At 31.5% G+C, this 18345-nt stretch overlaps 2 protein-coding genes and 1 non-coding gene across 9 annotated transcripts; 1 reads left to right on the forward strand and 2 right to left on the reverse strand.

The window, feature by feature from the left end:
• LOC109330216 (UBP1-associated protein 2C-like) lies at nucleotides 367-8587 on the forward strand. 7 transcript variants are annotated; one of them, XR_002105643.1, is made up of 3 exons: nucleotides 367-1543; nucleotides 6762-7005; nucleotides 7078-8587. XR_002105643.1 is itself a non-coding variant. In XM_019564314.1 (3 exons), the coding sequence occupies exons 1-2, from the start codon at nucleotides 424-426 to the stop codon at nucleotides 1516-1518; spliced, it is 1059 nt and encodes a 352-aa protein (XP_019419859.1). In that variant the 5' UTR covers nucleotides 367-423; the 3' UTR covers nucleotides 1519-1543; nucleotides 6762-8587. The 7 variants fall into 7 exon arrangements, 5 of the variants coding, with proteins under 5 accessions (XP_019419859.1, XP_019419855.1, XP_019419854.1 ...); XR_002105644.1 differs by having other exon boundaries at nucleotides 6762-6992; XM_019564314.1 differs by having other exon boundaries at nucleotides 367-1195; nucleotides 1232-1543; nucleotides 6762-8587.
• TRNAG-GCC lies at nucleotides 10600-10670 on the reverse strand. The gene has a single exon. It is a non-coding gene; the product is annotated as a tRNA-Gly (tRNA).
• LOC109330217 (transcription factor bHLH30-like) lies at nucleotides 11986-16547 on the reverse strand. The gene is made up of 2 exons (XM_019564315.1): nucleotides 15991-16547; nucleotides 11986-12554 (listed from the first exon to the last, which is right to left on the reverse strand). The coding sequence occupies exons 1-2, from the start codon at nucleotides 16264-16266 to the stop codon at nucleotides 12051-12053; spliced, it is 780 nt and encodes a 259-aa protein (XP_019419860.1). The 5' UTR covers nucleotides 16267-16547; the 3' UTR covers nucleotides 11986-12050.

Consider the following 18345-nt stretch of genomic DNA (forward strand, 5'->3'; position numbering starts at 1 on the left):
AAAAGTTAATATAATTAGTGTGAATCATTCAATCCTACTAAAATTAAAATATAAATAATATATTATCATTCAATAAATTTTAATCATTTATTTATATGTAGTTGAATGATCCATATTTATTCTTCTCTATTTTTATCAAAATTTTTATAATTATGTATACATATATAAGGAAATTTTTTTTATATATCCACAATATATATTTAATACACTATAAATATATTTAATTATTATTGATTTGTCAAAAAAATAATTCAAATTTATAGAGTATATAATATAGTGATTGTCTATAAATTTTTATCAGATTAGATAGTTATTTATATGTTTATATATTAAGGTGGACCAAGTCAAGACAAAGACACCTAAGTTTCTCACTTTCTCACTTTTCCACAGAGAGTCACTGATTCTGTGTGCCACCATTTCGCCATGGAATCTCAAACCAAGACAAATGCCGAAGCCAACCGCAACACCACCGCCACCGATTCTCCGCCACCGTTCTCCACCCTCTCCCCACACGACATCCACCAAATGCTTCAACAATTCGACCACGACCAACTCCTCAACCTCCTCCACTCCGCCGCTCTCCGCCACGCCGACGTCCGCCTCGCGATTCGCGACCTCTCCGACCTCGACATCACTTTCCGTAGACTCTACGTCCGGTCCCTCGGCGGCGAAACCACCTCCGAAACGCTCCACCGTGTCTTCTCCTCATTCGGCGAGATCGAGGAGGCGATTGTGATCGTTGAAAAATCAACAGGGAAGTCCAAGGGTTTCGGTTTCGTAACGTTCAAGCACATGGATGGTGCATACTTGGCTCTGAAGAATCCAAGTAAGAGAATCAACGGACGAATGACGATTTCTCATCTCGCTTCTGCTGGGGTTTCACATTGGGATGACGATGTTTCTTCTAGAAAGATCTTTGTGGCGAATATTCCGTTTGTGATTCCTCCTGGTAAGTTGTTGAATCATTTTTTAAGGTATGGTGAGGTAGAGGAAGGGCCTCTTGCTTTTGATAGAGCTTGTGGAAGAGAAAAGGGTTTCGCTTTTTTCATTTATAAGACGGAAGAGGGGGCGGAAGCGGCGATTCGTGAACCTTTGAAGGTAATTGATGGGTATAAAATGCATTGTAGATTATCTGTTGAGTATAAGAAGCTAAACGCACAAACTCAAATGATGGCACCAGAATATGGTGGATATGGTAGTGGATATGGTGCTGGATATGACGGTGGATATGGTGGTGGATTTTATCAGGGTCAGGGTTATACTGCATTTTATGTTCCTCCTCCTATGGTGCTGGTGCCGCAGTTTGGTGATACCAGTGGTGGTGGTTATGGCGGCAGCAGCCGTGGTGGTGGCAGTAGCAGCAATGTTGATCCAAGGCGTGCTGCTCCACTTCCTCCAAGTTCGTCTGTTGGAGCTCCTGCAACTGCAAGTGGATCTCAGTCTCAAGGTAGCTCTTCGCATCATGAACAACAACCACAGCCCAAGCCAGCTCGCAAACGTTTGCCCCGAGGGATGTAAAATGTAAAATCGCCTTAGTTATGAGGTAAATTTTCCTATTTGATATTTAATTATAGCTTTATTTTATGTGCATTTGCTTCTTTTTGCTTTGTTGGTTTGTTTTGTGTGCTTGTAGGTTTCCTTGTTTCATGCCCTATGTAAGAGAAAAAAAGAATTTAGTTCTAAATCACTTATGATTGTGTACATTTAAACTTTTTCCAATCCTGAAAACTGCCCAAGCTATGAGTTTTTGTGTAGTGAACAAGTTTTTTTGGGCTTGCTAATGCTGGATGTAACTGGAAAATTGGAACAGGTTACTGCGATTGCAATCATTGTGATTGTGGCCATTGCAGTGTGAACTTTTTTGTGATTAGAAAAATATTTTTGAATTTGATGTGGTCCAATGCAATCCAAATACAGTCTGATCACTGATTCAGTGTCGTACCACAATTATGATGTGGTTGCGCATCAGGTGATGCAGTCAACAAGTAAAGGGGATTTCATATTTCCTTTTGTTTAGTTTGAAGGAATAGAAAGGAAAGGCTGAGATGTAATGGAAAGATTTGAAAGGAAAAGAAGCACTCTTACATTAACTATAATTCCTTATGAAACCATACATGCATAACATAAATGCTGATGAATCTGTTCCTTAGAGCTGAAATTTCTCTTTTTTGCACACATATCGTTTTCAACGAAGTGAAGTTTTGTTACAAGTTTATACATTAGAGGAACTATTACTCTATCACTCTCCATCAGATCTTATTGTACTTTTAAAATGTATATGCATTTATACATGAACTTGCAGATGGCTCTTTCATCTTGTCAATCTGCATTTTGTAAATTGCTTGATGATATGAGCTAAGTTTAATGTTTTTTGGGAAATTATTTGGTCGTAGGATCTTTCTATTGTAGTGGATGCTGGTTCAACAATATTTTTTGATTGTGATTATTATTAATGGTAGAAATTATTATTATTAATGATTGTAACTTTTGAAAGTTCATTGTGGCATTAAAATGTTAACTATTTGCTTGAGTTTTGAATAGGTATTTGGTTCAGGTTTGTGACGGCTTCTCGGACACTAATGCTTTACCGGTTTCGTGCTTGCAGTTGCAGACAATGAAATATTTGGTTTTGGTTTCATGGACTGCTGTAAATTTGTTGCTGTTTCGCTACTCCCTGCTTCTATGTTTTGTGCTTCCATATGTGATGGGTGTTCATTAAAAGCTTATATAAATTTATAGATTATGAATGTAGTACTTATATCGAAGTTGAAAATTCTGTGGAGCTGTTAATTGAGAGTTTTTCTCTAAATTAGGTAGGTTTCTAAGTTGTTGAGTAGAGTTGAGGTGGTGAACTTGGACATTTTGGCATGTCCTCTATCTTTTATTGCTATCCATGTTCCCATGTATGTGCAACTTGAAATGTTGAAATTTCTTTCCTTTTCTTTCTTCATGTCTTTCAACATGGCTTGCAAGTATTTACTTGTACAGCTTTGGATTTCCACGCCTTGCAAGTATTTATTTCCACGTCTTTCAACTTCCACATTGCAAGTATTTATTTCCACGTCTTTCGACATCCTTGGATTGCAAGTATTTATTTCCGTATCTTTCGACATCCTTGGATTGCAAGTATTCATTTCCATATCTTTCGACATCCTTGGATTGCAAGTATTTATTTCCGTATCTTTCGACATCCTTGGATTGCAAGTATTTATTTCCTCGTCTTTCAACTTTTGTTCCCTGCAAGTATTTGTTTCCATGCCTTCCAACCTCTAACTCTTGCAAGTGTTCATTTTTTATGACGGGGTTCTTCGCATATTTGAGTATTTCTTGAAATGTTTGTCCCAATTGTTTTGAAATTAAATTTAGCATCAAGTCTCTAGAGAGAATATCAGCTGAATCAATTTTTGATAAACTTATCTGTATCATCTTAGAGATAAGCTTTGCTAATGATTTTTCCTGAAATTGATGTTGTTTTCTTGTCCTTTGGAAAATTCTCAAGTGCTTGGATTTCAAACATTAGATTCAGGTTGTTTTTCTAATATCTAAGCCTGCATCTAGTGGCTTTTATAAGCCATTTATGTAACTAGTAAATATTGGATTTGTTGTGCGCATGCATGGTTTACCGAATCTATAGCTTACTAGGTGCACGTAAAATACCAACCCTTGCTCCTCCTCCATGATCGCATCCTATAGAATAAATGAAAGAGAGAAAAGTAAAGAAACAAACACTAATTATATTTTTTTACTTATCTTTATTCCATTATAAACCCCCTAGAGAGTGAGAATAAATGAGCTAAAAGTAGAACATAAGCATGAAAATCAAAATAGAATAGTGTGTTAGTTTTGGCCTCCTGCAGTGTGTTGTCCTTTGAAAATGTGTCATCCATTCTTTTATATAGACTCTCTATCATCTTACACAAACAAGTTCTGTCTATCGCATGCTGAGTAGTTTCTTTTTTTTTGAGAGGATCAATCCGTTTTTATTTTTTGGAGAGATTCCATTATGACCATTTTTCGTTTTCATTTAGTATGCTAGCTATAGGGATCTTCAATAGGACCATGGCATCAATAATTTAAGGCAACGTCTGTTGTATGATGAGATACCATTGTTGGATCTTTTTTCTTTCTTAACAGTAAAAGAAGATTCTATAACATAGTAGACGATTATAGTAATATAAGTACAAGATATCCTTACCGAAGTATTACAGAGAATACAACAAATAAACCACAAGAGAAACAATGCACAATGACTGCCATCTATGCAGTTCTGAAATGGCAACTCCCTTAGAAATCCCTTCTTTGTCCTATAGTTGGCTCCTGTTAGCATGTTAGATACTTATGAAATGCCTCGTTTAGAGTTAGAGGTATCATTTCTTTGAGTTTGTAAAGTAAGTATTTTCACAGGAATAAACAACTTGCTTTGCTCTGGATTCTACTTATTTATTTGTGTTTAACATCCGTGTGTGCCTTATTTCTGCAACTCAAGAGTGATGATCGTTTAAAACATAGTTTTAGTATCAAAGAATCTTATTGGAACATAGAATTATAGATTAAACTAAAGTCAGTGCCTCACAATTAAGTTCATTTTGACCCTGTTAGCTTCTCTTTTCATATTATGGACAAGTCTGCTATTTTGATGTTAGGGACACGTCTGGCCTTCTGTTATTTGCAACAATGTCACGAGTTGTAGGGCAAACGTAGAATAGCTATGCAAATTTCAAGGTAGTCGCCAGCAAAAAGTGCTTTTGACACTTTAAGGTGAGAGGCATCAAAAAGCACACGCCACAATGAAAATTGTCAACATTATAAAAGAAAGATGTTAAATATTTGACTGTTTTGCATTAGTTTTCCATATAAATTATCTTCTCAATCTACGTATTTATAATAAAAGTAGAAGATTTTAATGTTAAGGTGATAAAGTGTGACAATAACTATATAACATGCTCTAAAGATTAAAGTTCATAACTAAAATAGGCATGGTTGCCTAGAAAAGTCCATTTCAAAAAGACATGAGCTACCTAGATTCAGAAAACCCTAAGTTCTTCAGGGAAATAGTTATAATGGAATCATCATCTGACTTCTGACTCAGTTCCTTAGCTGTATGATGGGCCAACAATTAGTTATTTTTGTAAAGCATTCTTACTATTCTATACTATCTGCTGTTTGACAAATAGAAATTTATATGATTGGGCTGGCCTAAAGGTGTTCTCATTGCCTAAACTAGAAACTACAAAGGTATATGTGTACCCCCCCCGGGCAATGCATCAACCAGCAAGAGGCGCCGACCTCTTCTGGAATGCCTTTGATTGCACTGGTAAATTTAATGTAAGAGCAAATATTCAAAGCCAGAAAGTGTTTAATTATTTTCCTTATCAGTTTTTGTGTGGCTGAGCTGTCTTGTAGATTGTTCTTTTTTTTGTAACTTTTTATAGTCTGTTACTTTTTGGATTTTTCTGAGTTATTGGTTGGTGTGCTGGAGTTATATACCTTGGTTGAGAAATCAGTTATCTTTTTTCATGCTGAGCTCTTGCACACACATAAGACATTAAGAGGGTTTGTACTCACCGTGAAATATGTTACATGTATTACGTGTCGGTTATTGTGCCTGTTTGATATTGGGAAATTAATTCTAAATGGTTCTACATTGTATTATAATTTTGATGTTTATGAAACCTTATTGGTCAGTGACTTAATGTGCTGGAAGTATTATCTTGGCTCAAGAAATCTGTTATTTTTTGTAAAGCACTATTCTATACTCCTGATGCTTCACAAATAGCAATTTATATGATTGGGCTGGCCTAAAGGTGTTCTCATTGTCTAAACTAGAAACTACAAAGGCACATCTGTGCCCCCCCCCTTCTGGAATGCCTTTGATTGCACTGTTAAATTTAATGTAGGAGCAAATATTCAAAGCCAGAAAGTGTAAATTATTTTCCTTATCAGTTTTTGTGTGGCTGAGCTGTCTTGTGGATTGTTCTATTTTTTGTAACTTTTGATAGTCTGTTACTTTTTGGATTTTTCTGAGTTATTGGTTAGTGTGCTGGAGTTATATACCTTGGTTGAGAAATCAGTTATCTTTTTTCATGCTGAACTCTTGCACACATATAACACATTAAGAGGGTTTGTACTCACAGTGAAATATGCTACATGTATTAAGTGTCGTTTATTGTGCCTGTTTGATATTGGGAAATTAATTCTAAATGGTTCTACATTGTATTATAATTTTGATGTTTATGAAACCTTTTTGGTCAGTGACTTAGTGTGCTGGAGTTATTATCTTGGCTCAAGAAATCTGTTATCTTTTGTCATGTTCTTCTGCTCTTGTTTGTATCTAAGACCTTAATTGTTTTTACTTTACCGTGAAATATGCTATATGTATTAAATATAAGTTATTTGCTTGTATTGATGTTGGGAAATGGATACTAAATGGTTCTACATCGTGTTCTAATTTTGTCGTTTATGAAACCTAGTTGTTTAGTGACTTAGTGTGCTGGAGTTATTATCTTGGCTTGAGATATCTGTTATATTTTGCCATGCTCTTCAGCTCTTGCATGCATTTAAGACATTTAACAGTGTTTTTACTTACCGTGAAATAATCAGTTATTGCACTTGTAGTATTTGATGTTCGGAAGTAGATATGGTTTTCCATTGCTTTCTAATTTTGACGCTTATGTTTCTAACCTTGTGAGTCTCCTTATTTACTGCTATTGCTAATGTTTTTTTCAGGAAGGTGGTTCTAATACTGGACTGGTTGGTTCCAGGATATAGGTCATACTCAACCCACTCCATATCTCGGCCAAACTACCTAAAGGCCGAACATGTGCAACAAGGCTATGTCACCCATGGCCAACTAAGCTGGCAGGAGTGGACAGATCAGACGTGATGGTTGACGACTGGCCCGTGTCTACCTCCTTCACCTAGGCCCCACTTGAGTTCAAGTTAGATTCACAGGCATCTCCATAACTGCATAGCACCATCTTGTTTAATGCTAGGTCAGCCACCCAGGTATCTATCTAATCCTAAACACTTACACCTACATCTTATGTTCACTGACTAGGGCATCGGAGTGTTTTGTAGGTACCCTGCACTCTGTCATCAAGTCCAATTTTCAAGTAGAGAAAGGAGCTAGTGAAACTGCCTAGACCAGGTAAGCCCATCTCTGCTCCAGGTCAGTTCTCTTGTTCATTTTTTATTTGATGTAGTTCGGTGGATGCCACATTGCATATGGTCCTTTTGAGGTTAGGACTTAGGATTGCAATTTTACTCTCCAAATTCTTAGTGACAGTAATGGACCCATGCATTTTAAACTGTGGGGCGATAGCTATATAGCATTTAAAATATAACATTTTTATAAACAAAGATATTAATGTCTAATATAAGTATAAAGGGGTACTTAAACCCTTATAAAATGTAAGGTCATATGATAATAGGATAGTACAGCAACAATGAAATTTCAATATCTTAAACAACCATATCATGACCGAAATTGGACATCGGGAGCATGAAGTTTGTTGGACTGAATATTTATAGGTGACTCAACATTGAGACAAAGTTCAATGCCATAAAAGAAGGGCAGTCCAATGCATGAGGTTTAGTGAAATATGGGAAGGGTAGATGTATGCATTCTTACTTCCGCAAGCGGAGATGTTATTTCCAGGATTCGAACCTGTGACCTCATGACTACTAGGCAACAACCATATTATTGCCCCAAGCTCACCCTTACACAAAATTTGGTACCATATTAAAAGAATTGGTCCTAACTCCACCTCAAGAGTGTTGCCCAAATTATTATAAATTGTTTATCCCTCACATATTCAATAAATCATTGTAGGGCTTAGTTTGATAATATGAATAATATTATATCCTCATACCTACAAGAAAATGACACGTGTAATTTGTAAATCAATCATTAATAAATAAAGTATCATCTTGTGACATGTATTTTTCTTGTGGGTAGGAGGATTTATTAGGAGAATATATCATTTTCCTTCTTAATATATCTCATACAACTAGGATTAGACATCTGAAGAATGAATTTTCTAGGACTAGGCATACATCTTAATTGTTCTCTGTAAGTTTTAATAAGGTGCAAAAAATGTTTTTCATTTTCTGAAGTAATTTATTCATATAAATATACAGAAATATCAACGAGGCAAAAATAATATTAATAGTATAAAGTAACAAAACCAAACAAAAGTTAGTGATGGAGACAAGCTATTTGTTGTATCATTTTGTAAATGAATAAAATTATTTGTAATGATTTTACGATTTAATTGTGAAGTGCATGATGTACTTGGAATGATTGTGTACAATGAAACAGATGTTCACACACTTGTATATATATAGATTTGATATATTGTTAGGAATTTGAACGCATATAGAAATGCTTCTCCTTAGAAGTTAAATGCTTCTGGATGCCGCCTTTGCATGGTTTTGACATCACAAAGTGTATATAATGTAGGAAAAGAAAGGGCATCAATGATATAGTCATTGATAGTTTTTTGTAAATATGACATGACGTGTGTACAAATGTGTATGTAAATATTATTCTACTCTATAATTTTGTATTTGCTTGGATATTTTATCTTCTCTTTCAATAATTGCTTACAATGTTTGTAATTATTTTTCCTGAAAAAACTCCCTGTATTTATCTTTTATGCCCCTTTTGGAAAGAAAAGTATTAATTTGGACAACTATTTTCTTTAACTTCTCAACAAAATCTTAGAGTGAGTCCCCATTTGCATTTGCCCTCTTCATCATTATTTCCATATTCCTATGCAAGCTTTGTTTCACCAAACTCTTCATCAACTTTTCCCCTTCTTTTACATGTCTTTGATTTACAAGTAAGCCCATTGCAATAGTTTCATTGCTCTCTTATGAGCTATAAAGAGCTCCCTGATAGAACCACTTCAAGAAGTACAGGAACAATCCCAGCCTGTGCCATTTTCTCGGGTACACATCTGCTGTCCACTCCTTTGTGCCACTCCCATGTGTTAGAAGATATGATTGGTCAGACAAATATTTAATAATTGCAATTTTTTCAACCAATCAGAGGTGATGATACATGGAGTGGTACAAAAAGTGGGACAGCAAATATGCTCCCCATTTTCTATGTGTGATAAGCTTTGGTGAGCCAGAATCATCAAAATATAAACTGACAATATCCTAATAAAGCTTTCTAGCACCATTGAACATTTCTCTATTCCCTTTCTTTCCCATCATAGTCACCAACAAGTTCCCAAGACTGACAAGTGCTTTCCCTGAAAAAATTTCACTGTGAACAGTTCCAAGAGGATAGGCACAATTCCACTGTAAACCAAAAAGTATGAAAGATGTTGTATGAGGCACACAGACATCATATTTTGGTATCAAAACTTGAGCCTGAATCAAGAATGTCTCTAAGTAATGTGAGAAAGTCTAATGAAGGAAATGAGAATTGGTTTGCAAGAGATGACAATGATAAGAGCAACTCTGCAAATGTACATTGTTGATTCATGGAGAATAAAGTATCTCCTCATATAAGGAGATAACTTATCTCATATGGCTAGTAAAAGTATGACATGTGTGACATGTGTAATGTTTTGTTTAGTTTTAGAAATATTTTTGTAGAAAATGATTAAAAAGGATACATGTCATGATTTTAGTGACCGAAGAAGATAATTTATCTCCTTACACTATGAGATACTTTATTCTCTTCATCTAAAGGGTTTAAAGGGTCAATTACCTGTTAGCTTTAGATAATATATTCCTGCCTCCAAAGCCTTGTTCCTGAAGAAAAGATGGAAAACATGTTTCAGCAGTCAAAATTAGACCACAAACTATTATTTCAAATATTCTCTAAGTCAGCTTAAGTAGTCAATAACCCAAATTCAACACACCACTCAAATCATTTGTACCTTCTTTGGTCCATTTTTTCTTCTTGTGATGGGAATGGTGTAATTTGTGTATAAAGAATAATAATGCCAGGTCAACAAAAGACATAACAAATGTTTTAATATTACTCATTATCTTCCTTTCTAATCATCTTTTTTTGGGGGAGCTTTGTTCCTTTATATTTGTCTTTTATAAAATCAAGACAGCATTATTTACAATTCTACACTGGGTCCTGGATAGGTAATAAGAAAGATAATGAGTGGGATGTAGTGATTACATTTACTATAGAAAAATAAATGATCAATTAGATAAACATTTGTATAAATTTAACAAAGAAACATATTAATTGTGATTCTTAATCTAAGACAAATAATAATGAAGAATATAACAAAAGAATCCAATCAACCACCCTAGATTTTATAATCAGTAATCTATAAACTTGAAGAGAAAATTATGGCCTCAATATGAACATTGTCTCCTAATAGCTCATCCCACTTAGAATAATCAGAAGTTCTAAAACCACTATCATTGACACTATTTCATGGTTTCTGAGTCCAACACTACTACACTAGCTTCTTAATTTTGTTCAAGAATCTAGTGTGTGCAAAGTATTTCAAGCACACAATTGAAGGTCCAAGTGCTCTTTATCTTTTTCAAGTGCCCACGGACCACAAAAATGACTCAAAAACTATATGTTCCAAATTTGAACAGTAACAAAAAAAATAATGCACCAGCCGGGAATCGAACCCGGGTCTGTACCGTGGCAGGGTACTATTCTACCACTAGACCACTGGTGCTGATATGCTCTGATACAATATTACAGATTCAACTACGCATATACACAACCAAACACAAACTGATGTAATATCTTCTAAGGAAATTGCTCTTAATTATAAATGTCATGCCTTCAAACATGTCTTAAAAAATCGAGGAAATTTCCTTGTCACATTTATTTATTTTCATGTTTAATTTGGCTGCTGAAAAATTATGCATAATCTGCAAAAGTTGAAAGATTTGCTTAGAAAAGTGGGAAAAAAAAGATAGTTGTCAAATGAAACCAAATAACCAATATTAGGAAATTCAATATGAAAGACGTATTCTCCAACCACACAGAGAAAGTTCACAACCTTAATAAGCTGGGCGACTTGGGTGATATATGAGTTTCATTAAGCTGAGTTTTGTTTGTGATTTTACTATAAAATGTGAGTCTTATACCTTTGTAATCACAATTTAATAACGAAAATATTATGAAGTATTCTTCGATATTATGAAGCTTGAATCTTTGCTCTTCTTATTCCTATATTGAGTTCTTTCTTTTCAAGTATGGAAATTCATGTTTTATCAGCATACATGAAATAATAACTTGGTTAATTTCCTATTTTAAGTTGATAACAAGCATCATTTTAAAGAATAATGCAACTGATTTGCACAAACATCATATTTATATTTTTTTTCTAAGCCAAAACTATTATTAAATGAGTATTAGACGTACTCGAATCCAACAATTATCCATAATTATATAATCTATATCATTTTTTCGGGTGTATATATAACCTATATCTTTCATCTAGAATCATAACCTTTTTAAAGTAAATTTGCTTCTAAAGCCAAAAGGCAAAAATGTATATCTTAAAAGAAAAGTAAGATTATATAAAATGAAGAATAAATACTTATTTCAATCTCTTTACTTTACTGGTTTAATCTCTCAAAAATTAAAAACTCAAAATGGTCTCCAGAAAAAATCGAATGTTACTTTAATCAATCCATTTTTAGTATGTTTTATAACATTCGATAGAGATTAATTTAATCTAAAAAAATACTAATTTGTTTCACATTTGATTTATGGGTACTATTTTTGGTTTTTTAAAGGGAGTAAACTGATAGATCAAAAAACAAGAGAAAATTGAAATAAATATTTACTATAAAGTTAATAAAACAATTTGATCCATAGATTACATTGCTACTTTAAAAAGAAAGGTTTTGCTAATATATAATACAATTGCTAATAAAACAGAGGCATGAGTGCATGGACCAACGGATCTACGTTGATACTACGCACGTTGTAAAATTATATAATTTCCTCAAAATTACATATAAAATAATTTTCACACAATCAAAGTAAGTACAAACAAATATATATGAAGCATAGTTCAACAATGAAAATTAAATAATTGGCATCAAAATGAACAAAAATCATGGTTGCATGAGGAAGTAGATGTCTCAAGAAGGCATAGTCTTGGTTTCTTGCATGGCTGTGATGATGATGTTAGTGAGTAATCTTGTGATCTAGAAGCTTTATTAATAACAGAACTTAGTGCTTGACGAACAGAAATTGCAATAAGTTGACATGTTTCAATATGAATATTGATGTTCTCTTTGCAACATTTAAAGACAAAAACATTCTTAACCCTTTCTCCCAAAGTCGAAAGTTCTACCTTCACTAATTGTAGTTGAAGGGTATCGAGAGTTTGTTTTAGGTCAGATAATAGGCCAGGTCGATCATCACAACATATTGATGCCTTGTAAGAAATTGACCCATCTCCATTTTTATTATCATGTGGTTCAACTTTCACTTCATCATAATCTGTTGGGATTAGAAAACCTTTGCTTGCTTCCATTGCATTCTTCTTCAATTCCTTCAATTGGCTTATAACTTCAGCAAGTATTGTGGCTTTATCCGTCTATGTAACAATTGATTCAACAAATCAAAGTCAATAAAATATGATTTCATGAGGATTATAGAAGTTACATAAAAATGTAATGTATATATTCTAGTCAAAAGCCTACAAATATATATATATTCTGATATATATTATAAGAAGTGATTCACGTAAGAAAAATGTATTATGATAAGAAATGAGAACGATTAATATAAATCATTGAATCTTATTTAAACGGTTAAGATTAAAATATGTATGAACATGATTATTATGTGATCAATAACTAACGTTTAATCATAACCATCCATGATTGGTCGTAAAACCCAAATTTATTATTCTCATCATTTTTATATAAAAATTATTCTTACTTAAGTCATCCTCTATATATATATATATATATTAAGAGGAAACCAAAATTTTACCCATCACAACTAAGCTAAATAAAAATATATTTTAAGAATAAATAATAAGTTTTGTCATGCAGATGTTGTTTATTCTCAAATTTTCTAAAATAATATTCAAAGTCATTTATGTTGTTCCAATTAATGCTTCACCAAGGTAATTCCAAAAGAAATTGAGTAACCTGATATTGTTACTTGAAAGATATAATAACAATTCAAATTTATTCTCTAAATAAAATGATTATCAAATTAGTCTGTAAAAGTTTAAAATGACTATAATGTGTGTAAAAATTTATTCTGTGAAAGATTCAAATAACCACCAATTGTTAAGTCATTAGAAGGACTAATGTTATGATCATTTTAAACTTTATAACTTATTTGATGATCATTACCTTTGGTTAACTAACTTGGTGGGCATTCTATATATTCAAACCACTAATTTCACGTTTTTCTAAAAAGAGTATAATTTTTTTTGGTAAGCAAATTGTATTAAAAGCAACACAAAATGTACTAATCCAATACAAGACAAAGATCAAAAGTTAATCTTTTAGAAGTTAATATAATACAAGTTTTTAAATTGTTACACCAATTTGCAAACATAAAAAAAAGAAGTTATAGTAATACTTTGAGAATAGTCCCTATAATCATTTCAGTAAGTTCACGAACGCAAAAACTGATTCCAATAATATATTATTTATCATGTATTTATATTATTTTATGTAAGAGACAATAATAAATAATATAGTAAAATTATAGAGAACTCTTATTAGGGAACACAGGACGATAACTAAGACAACACATGAAATTAAAGTCTACCAATTTTCACTATTAATTCAAGACTTAGTATGTATGTATATATATATATGTGAATATATATATATATGATATGATGTTTTTCCTTGTCCGAAACAAAACAAAACATAGAAGACACATTGTATAACATCATACAAGAAACTGACGAATATATACATCATGGAAGCCAAAAGAAGCGGTGACACTATGTCATACCATTTACAGATTCATACATTTGTCTTCATTATTTGTCACTATTTCATACCTTATTATAGATTTATATAGTCATTATCAACTATAAGACTCATACCAAATATCAAATTACTTATATTACTGGTCCCTAGTCAAAAATACTAACAATCTACCTTGTCAAAATTGACATAATACACGCTTCATATTTTATAATTTTATAATTTTATTCCTCACTTGTGTAAGAGAAAAAGTAATTTTAGTGCATAATTAAATGCATTGACTGCTTCCTTTGTTTTTCTTTGAAAGTTACTTCACATTATTGACTTGTCAAATCAAAACTAGTTAGAATAGTGATTTTATTAATCTCAATCTTAAAAATCTAGGATAAGAAAATAAAACATTTGAAAATAAAAGTAAGAAGCTCCTTTTAGATCTTCTTACTTTCAGTTTTTCAGAGCAAATATTTAAAAACGACAAATAAATTAATGGTTGTCTTAGACAAGTTGTGGAAAGTTCCTTTTAATCAAATAAACAAGCGTGTGTATTCAAGAAACGTGCATTATATATATATATATATAAGATGACAATAAAAATAATAAATATTATGGTGAGTGGTCAAGTGGGAAGTGGTTCATAAGGGTGGAATTAAAATAAATGTTAGGAGAGAATAAAAGGTTACAAATTTTGTAATTATTGAAAGGGACGAATTATATATGCAGCCCTTAACATATAAGTTATATATGTTAACCAAACACCTTTAATAACTATTTTTTTATTATCAAATTAACTACCTAGGAATTTTGCCAAACACCTCAATAATAATAGTTTACGTAAACTATATATTAGCCATAGTTAAAAGAAAGCTTTAATTGGTATACTCTGATGATATCCTTATTTCTTTTTTTTAGTTTTATGCTTTTATGTTGTTACAAAAAAAATTAGTTCTAAATTTCAAGGCTTAGTTAAAAATATTTTTTCCTGCTTTTACCTTTATTAAGTAATTATACTTTCATATTTTTTATACTATTAATTAATTTAAGAATTAACTCTCTGCAATTTTCAAAATAAAATGTTCACACATTTTCAATTTTTCTCACAAACTGTATAACTTTTAGGTCTGAGATTGCATGCAATTACAAAAGTGATTGCATCAAATTCATTTTCCATTTATAGTTCGGCTAGTTATTGGCCTTAAAAATGAAGCAGTTTTTTTTTGTTTCTTAGTTTATATTTTTATTTCTTTTGGTAGTATTTTTCTAACACATAAATTTGGATACCGGTAAGACCAACCATGTTGGTTAAAAAATTAAAGAACATTTGATGTACTTTGTAATTAATATATTGAAGAACAAATTCTCTGTCTTATTAACTTTTATATTTAAAATATTTAATTATTTAAATTATTCAATAAGTAAATAGAATATTTAATTTCTTAAACAAACGGATTCAAAGAAGTAAATTCAATTTCAACTTATAAATTAAAAAATATGAATAACTGAAATTTAAAAATTGAAAATATGAAATAGCCCATTCTGAATTTAATTAAGTCAAACTATTTTATATTTTCATATTAAAAACAGCCGTGTGTTGCACAGGACTTACTGGTTTTACATTATTGACCAAAAATTAAATAATTATACATAACATATTAACATATATAGTGGTGCACAAAGTTATTGACTTTAGCAATTCTGAACTCTATTTTTCTTTCAAAGCAAGACAACGAAATTGAAATACAGCATGAAAGAAGCAAACATAAAGTATACAATTCAAGCATGACCATTAAGACAAAACAATGAAAGTAAAGAAGATTTGAAGTTAAATTGAACATTGTTTGGACAAGATTTTTTTCCCAGTAATTAGACTATCAAAATAATCAGATCCATTTTAAGTTTTTATGTTATTTAAACCAACACAAATAACTTTTACTATAGACCAAAATCTAAAAAAAATCACTTTTTTAAGCTATTCACAGCATCATTTCTGGAAACATAAAACTATAGAATCAAAGTGAAATATGAGATTTCAGATAGAAATTCAAAAGCAAAATAATTTCATAAATAAAAAAGAACCTTTGCAGTGGGAGGCACAAGAGCACGAAGTGTTGCAAGATAACCATTAATTCTCTCCCTTCTTCTTCTCTCAGCTTCACAATGTTTCTTCAAAGCAGCTAAAGATTTGGCCTCAGAAATATCTTTCTTTCTCAATATTCTTCCAGAGGATTTCACTAACTCTCCTTTCTCAACATCCAAAACCAATGAATATGATGATGGTATTGAAGGTAACCTACCTCTTGATGAAACACCATTTGTACCAAAACTGGATTTATAATTATAGTGGTAAGCCATATATATATATAGTGTTACTTGAGAAAATGCTATATATGTGTTGGTTTAGGGTAGATTGAATAGGATAATAATCAGTGATAAAAAATTATCCACATTTTTTCTTGTTGTGTGGTTTGGTTGTTTTTGTTGGTATTTGTTTTAAGGTTCAGCATTTGTATTTGCGAAAGTGCAAGATATATAGGTCATTTTGGGAAGTAATTAAAAAGAAAGGAGAAGAACGTGTATAAATCTTATGAGGTTCAGAACAGCTTATACAACTTAGACAAGGCTTCAGAAATTATGAAACTATACACACATATATATATATACAGATATATATATATATATATACACATATATATATATATACACACATATATATATACGAGGAAGAAAAATGACAGGAGAAATTATTGTTCCTCTATTGGCCGCATCACATGGTCATTTTGATAAAGTAATGTTGGGAAATTACCATTAAAAATGAAGAAAACTTAGGTACTCTTTGTTTTTTTCTCTAGTTACTCGTTGTGTTGTTAGTCAAGGATGAGATTTGCTTGTGATATAAATTAAATGAGGTGACTTAATCAAAGTACTAATTTCAGTAATGACTTAAATTGTTATTTTTAAATATAAAACATTAAGGGGCATATTTGTTTTTATAAATATTAATTAAATTTCTCTCTTTCCACTTTGTTTACCCAAACAAGCAAAATGAGAGATAAGTCAATGTTTCTTTATTTTCTGATGATATCAAACAACCAAATAATATATAAGCATATAATCATCTTCTAGTTTATTGTTTCCCTCTATATTCTTTCTCTCGTCTCTCTAATTTTATTTTGTCCAAACCAAACAAAATATTAGAGATAAATGGAGAGTGGTGTAATAATTAAAAGGAAATATATTTTTAGGTGGGAAAAGAAGAAGAAAATAACGGAGAGAGCGTGTGAAATTTACACACTAGAATGATAGTATAATTGATGACTATCATTATATTTTAACTATACAAAAAAAATTTATTTTTTATTTCTTAAACAATATCATTGGCCAGTTCATTTACAAGACCCAATTCAACTAAACATTATCCCACAAGTAAATAGGGTTTATAAAAATAAACTACACATTTTTTAATTCACATATCTTTTACTAATAGGAGACAATCATATTAAAGTCGAGTGTCATTATTATTCACAGTAAAATGCAAAACCAAACACAAACCGCATTTTTCTAAACTTTAACTCGAAATCCCTTGTTAAGTTGGAACAAATTTTCATTAGAAAAATAAAAATTATTTTTAAAATAATTGAGATCTTTATGGATAAAGTTTTAATGTGGAGGAGGAAAGGAGTTTTTGGCATATTCAGATGTTTTAAACTAATGTCGTCATATTTTATATCTTGCACCTATATCAATTGAGTTTACATTTTAAAATTATCGATATGTAATTGAGAATTAATTAAAATGTATAGCATTGTGAAAAATTAATTAAACATGCATGACTATAATAATGGTGTTGCACCAGTTTTAGATAAAGAAAAAGGGAGTCCACCAAAAAAATCATAGTACACAAAATTAAATTAAGGGGTACTTTTTTTCCACGTATTTTCCCCATTTTCATCAACTAATTGTTAATTATGAAATTAACTTCCAATATTGTTTTTTTTTCCTTAAAAAAAGAATGATGTTATGTTTTACCATACAAAAGGAATAAGAAGATTCGATCCCATTTTCTGGTTCAAAAGAAAACAAATACATTCCATCCTCAATTACGTCACAGATAATTTTGTGACCAAATGATTACAATATATATATATATGACATAACTAATACCAGATACAGTTGTTCGGTACCGTTAAGGTTATTAAGACTTGCACGGTACATTTACAAAAATAAAATTGCTAATACAAGCACTTTAAATCAAATATAGGTTTAGATACTTGCAATAAAATCCTTCAAAACAATAGAGAGACTTACAATAAATGAGATCGATGCAATTGCTATCATAACAATTAAAGATAATAAAAAGGGAAAAAAATGCCAATAAAGTTTGTATTTAGAAATAAATAAAATACTAATTTTGGATAGGGACGTTTTTAAATA

The sequence above is a fragment of the Lupinus angustifolius genome, chromosome LG16 (genome assembly GCF_001865875.1).
Source record: "Lupinus angustifolius cultivar Tanjil chromosome LG16, LupAngTanjil_v1.0, whole genome shotgun sequence".
NCBI classification, from domain to species: domain Eukaryota; kingdom Viridiplantae; phylum Streptophyta; class Magnoliopsida; order Fabales; family Fabaceae; genus Lupinus; species Lupinus angustifolius.

Excerpts from the sequence above, each read along its gene's own strand:
- LOC109330216 (XM_019564310.1), top strand. The coding sequence starts at position 424 with ATGGAATCTCAAACCAAGACAAATGCCGAAGCCAACCGCAACACCACC.
- LOC109330217 (XM_019564315.1), bottom strand. The coding sequence starts at position 16,266 with ATGGCTTACCACTATAATTATAAATCCAGTTTTGGTACAAATGGTGTT. Across the intron at positions 12,555-15,990 it reads TTGTGCCTCCCACTGCAAAG|ACGGATAAAGCCACAATACT; the intron begins GTTCTTTTTTAT and ends ATTGTTACATAG.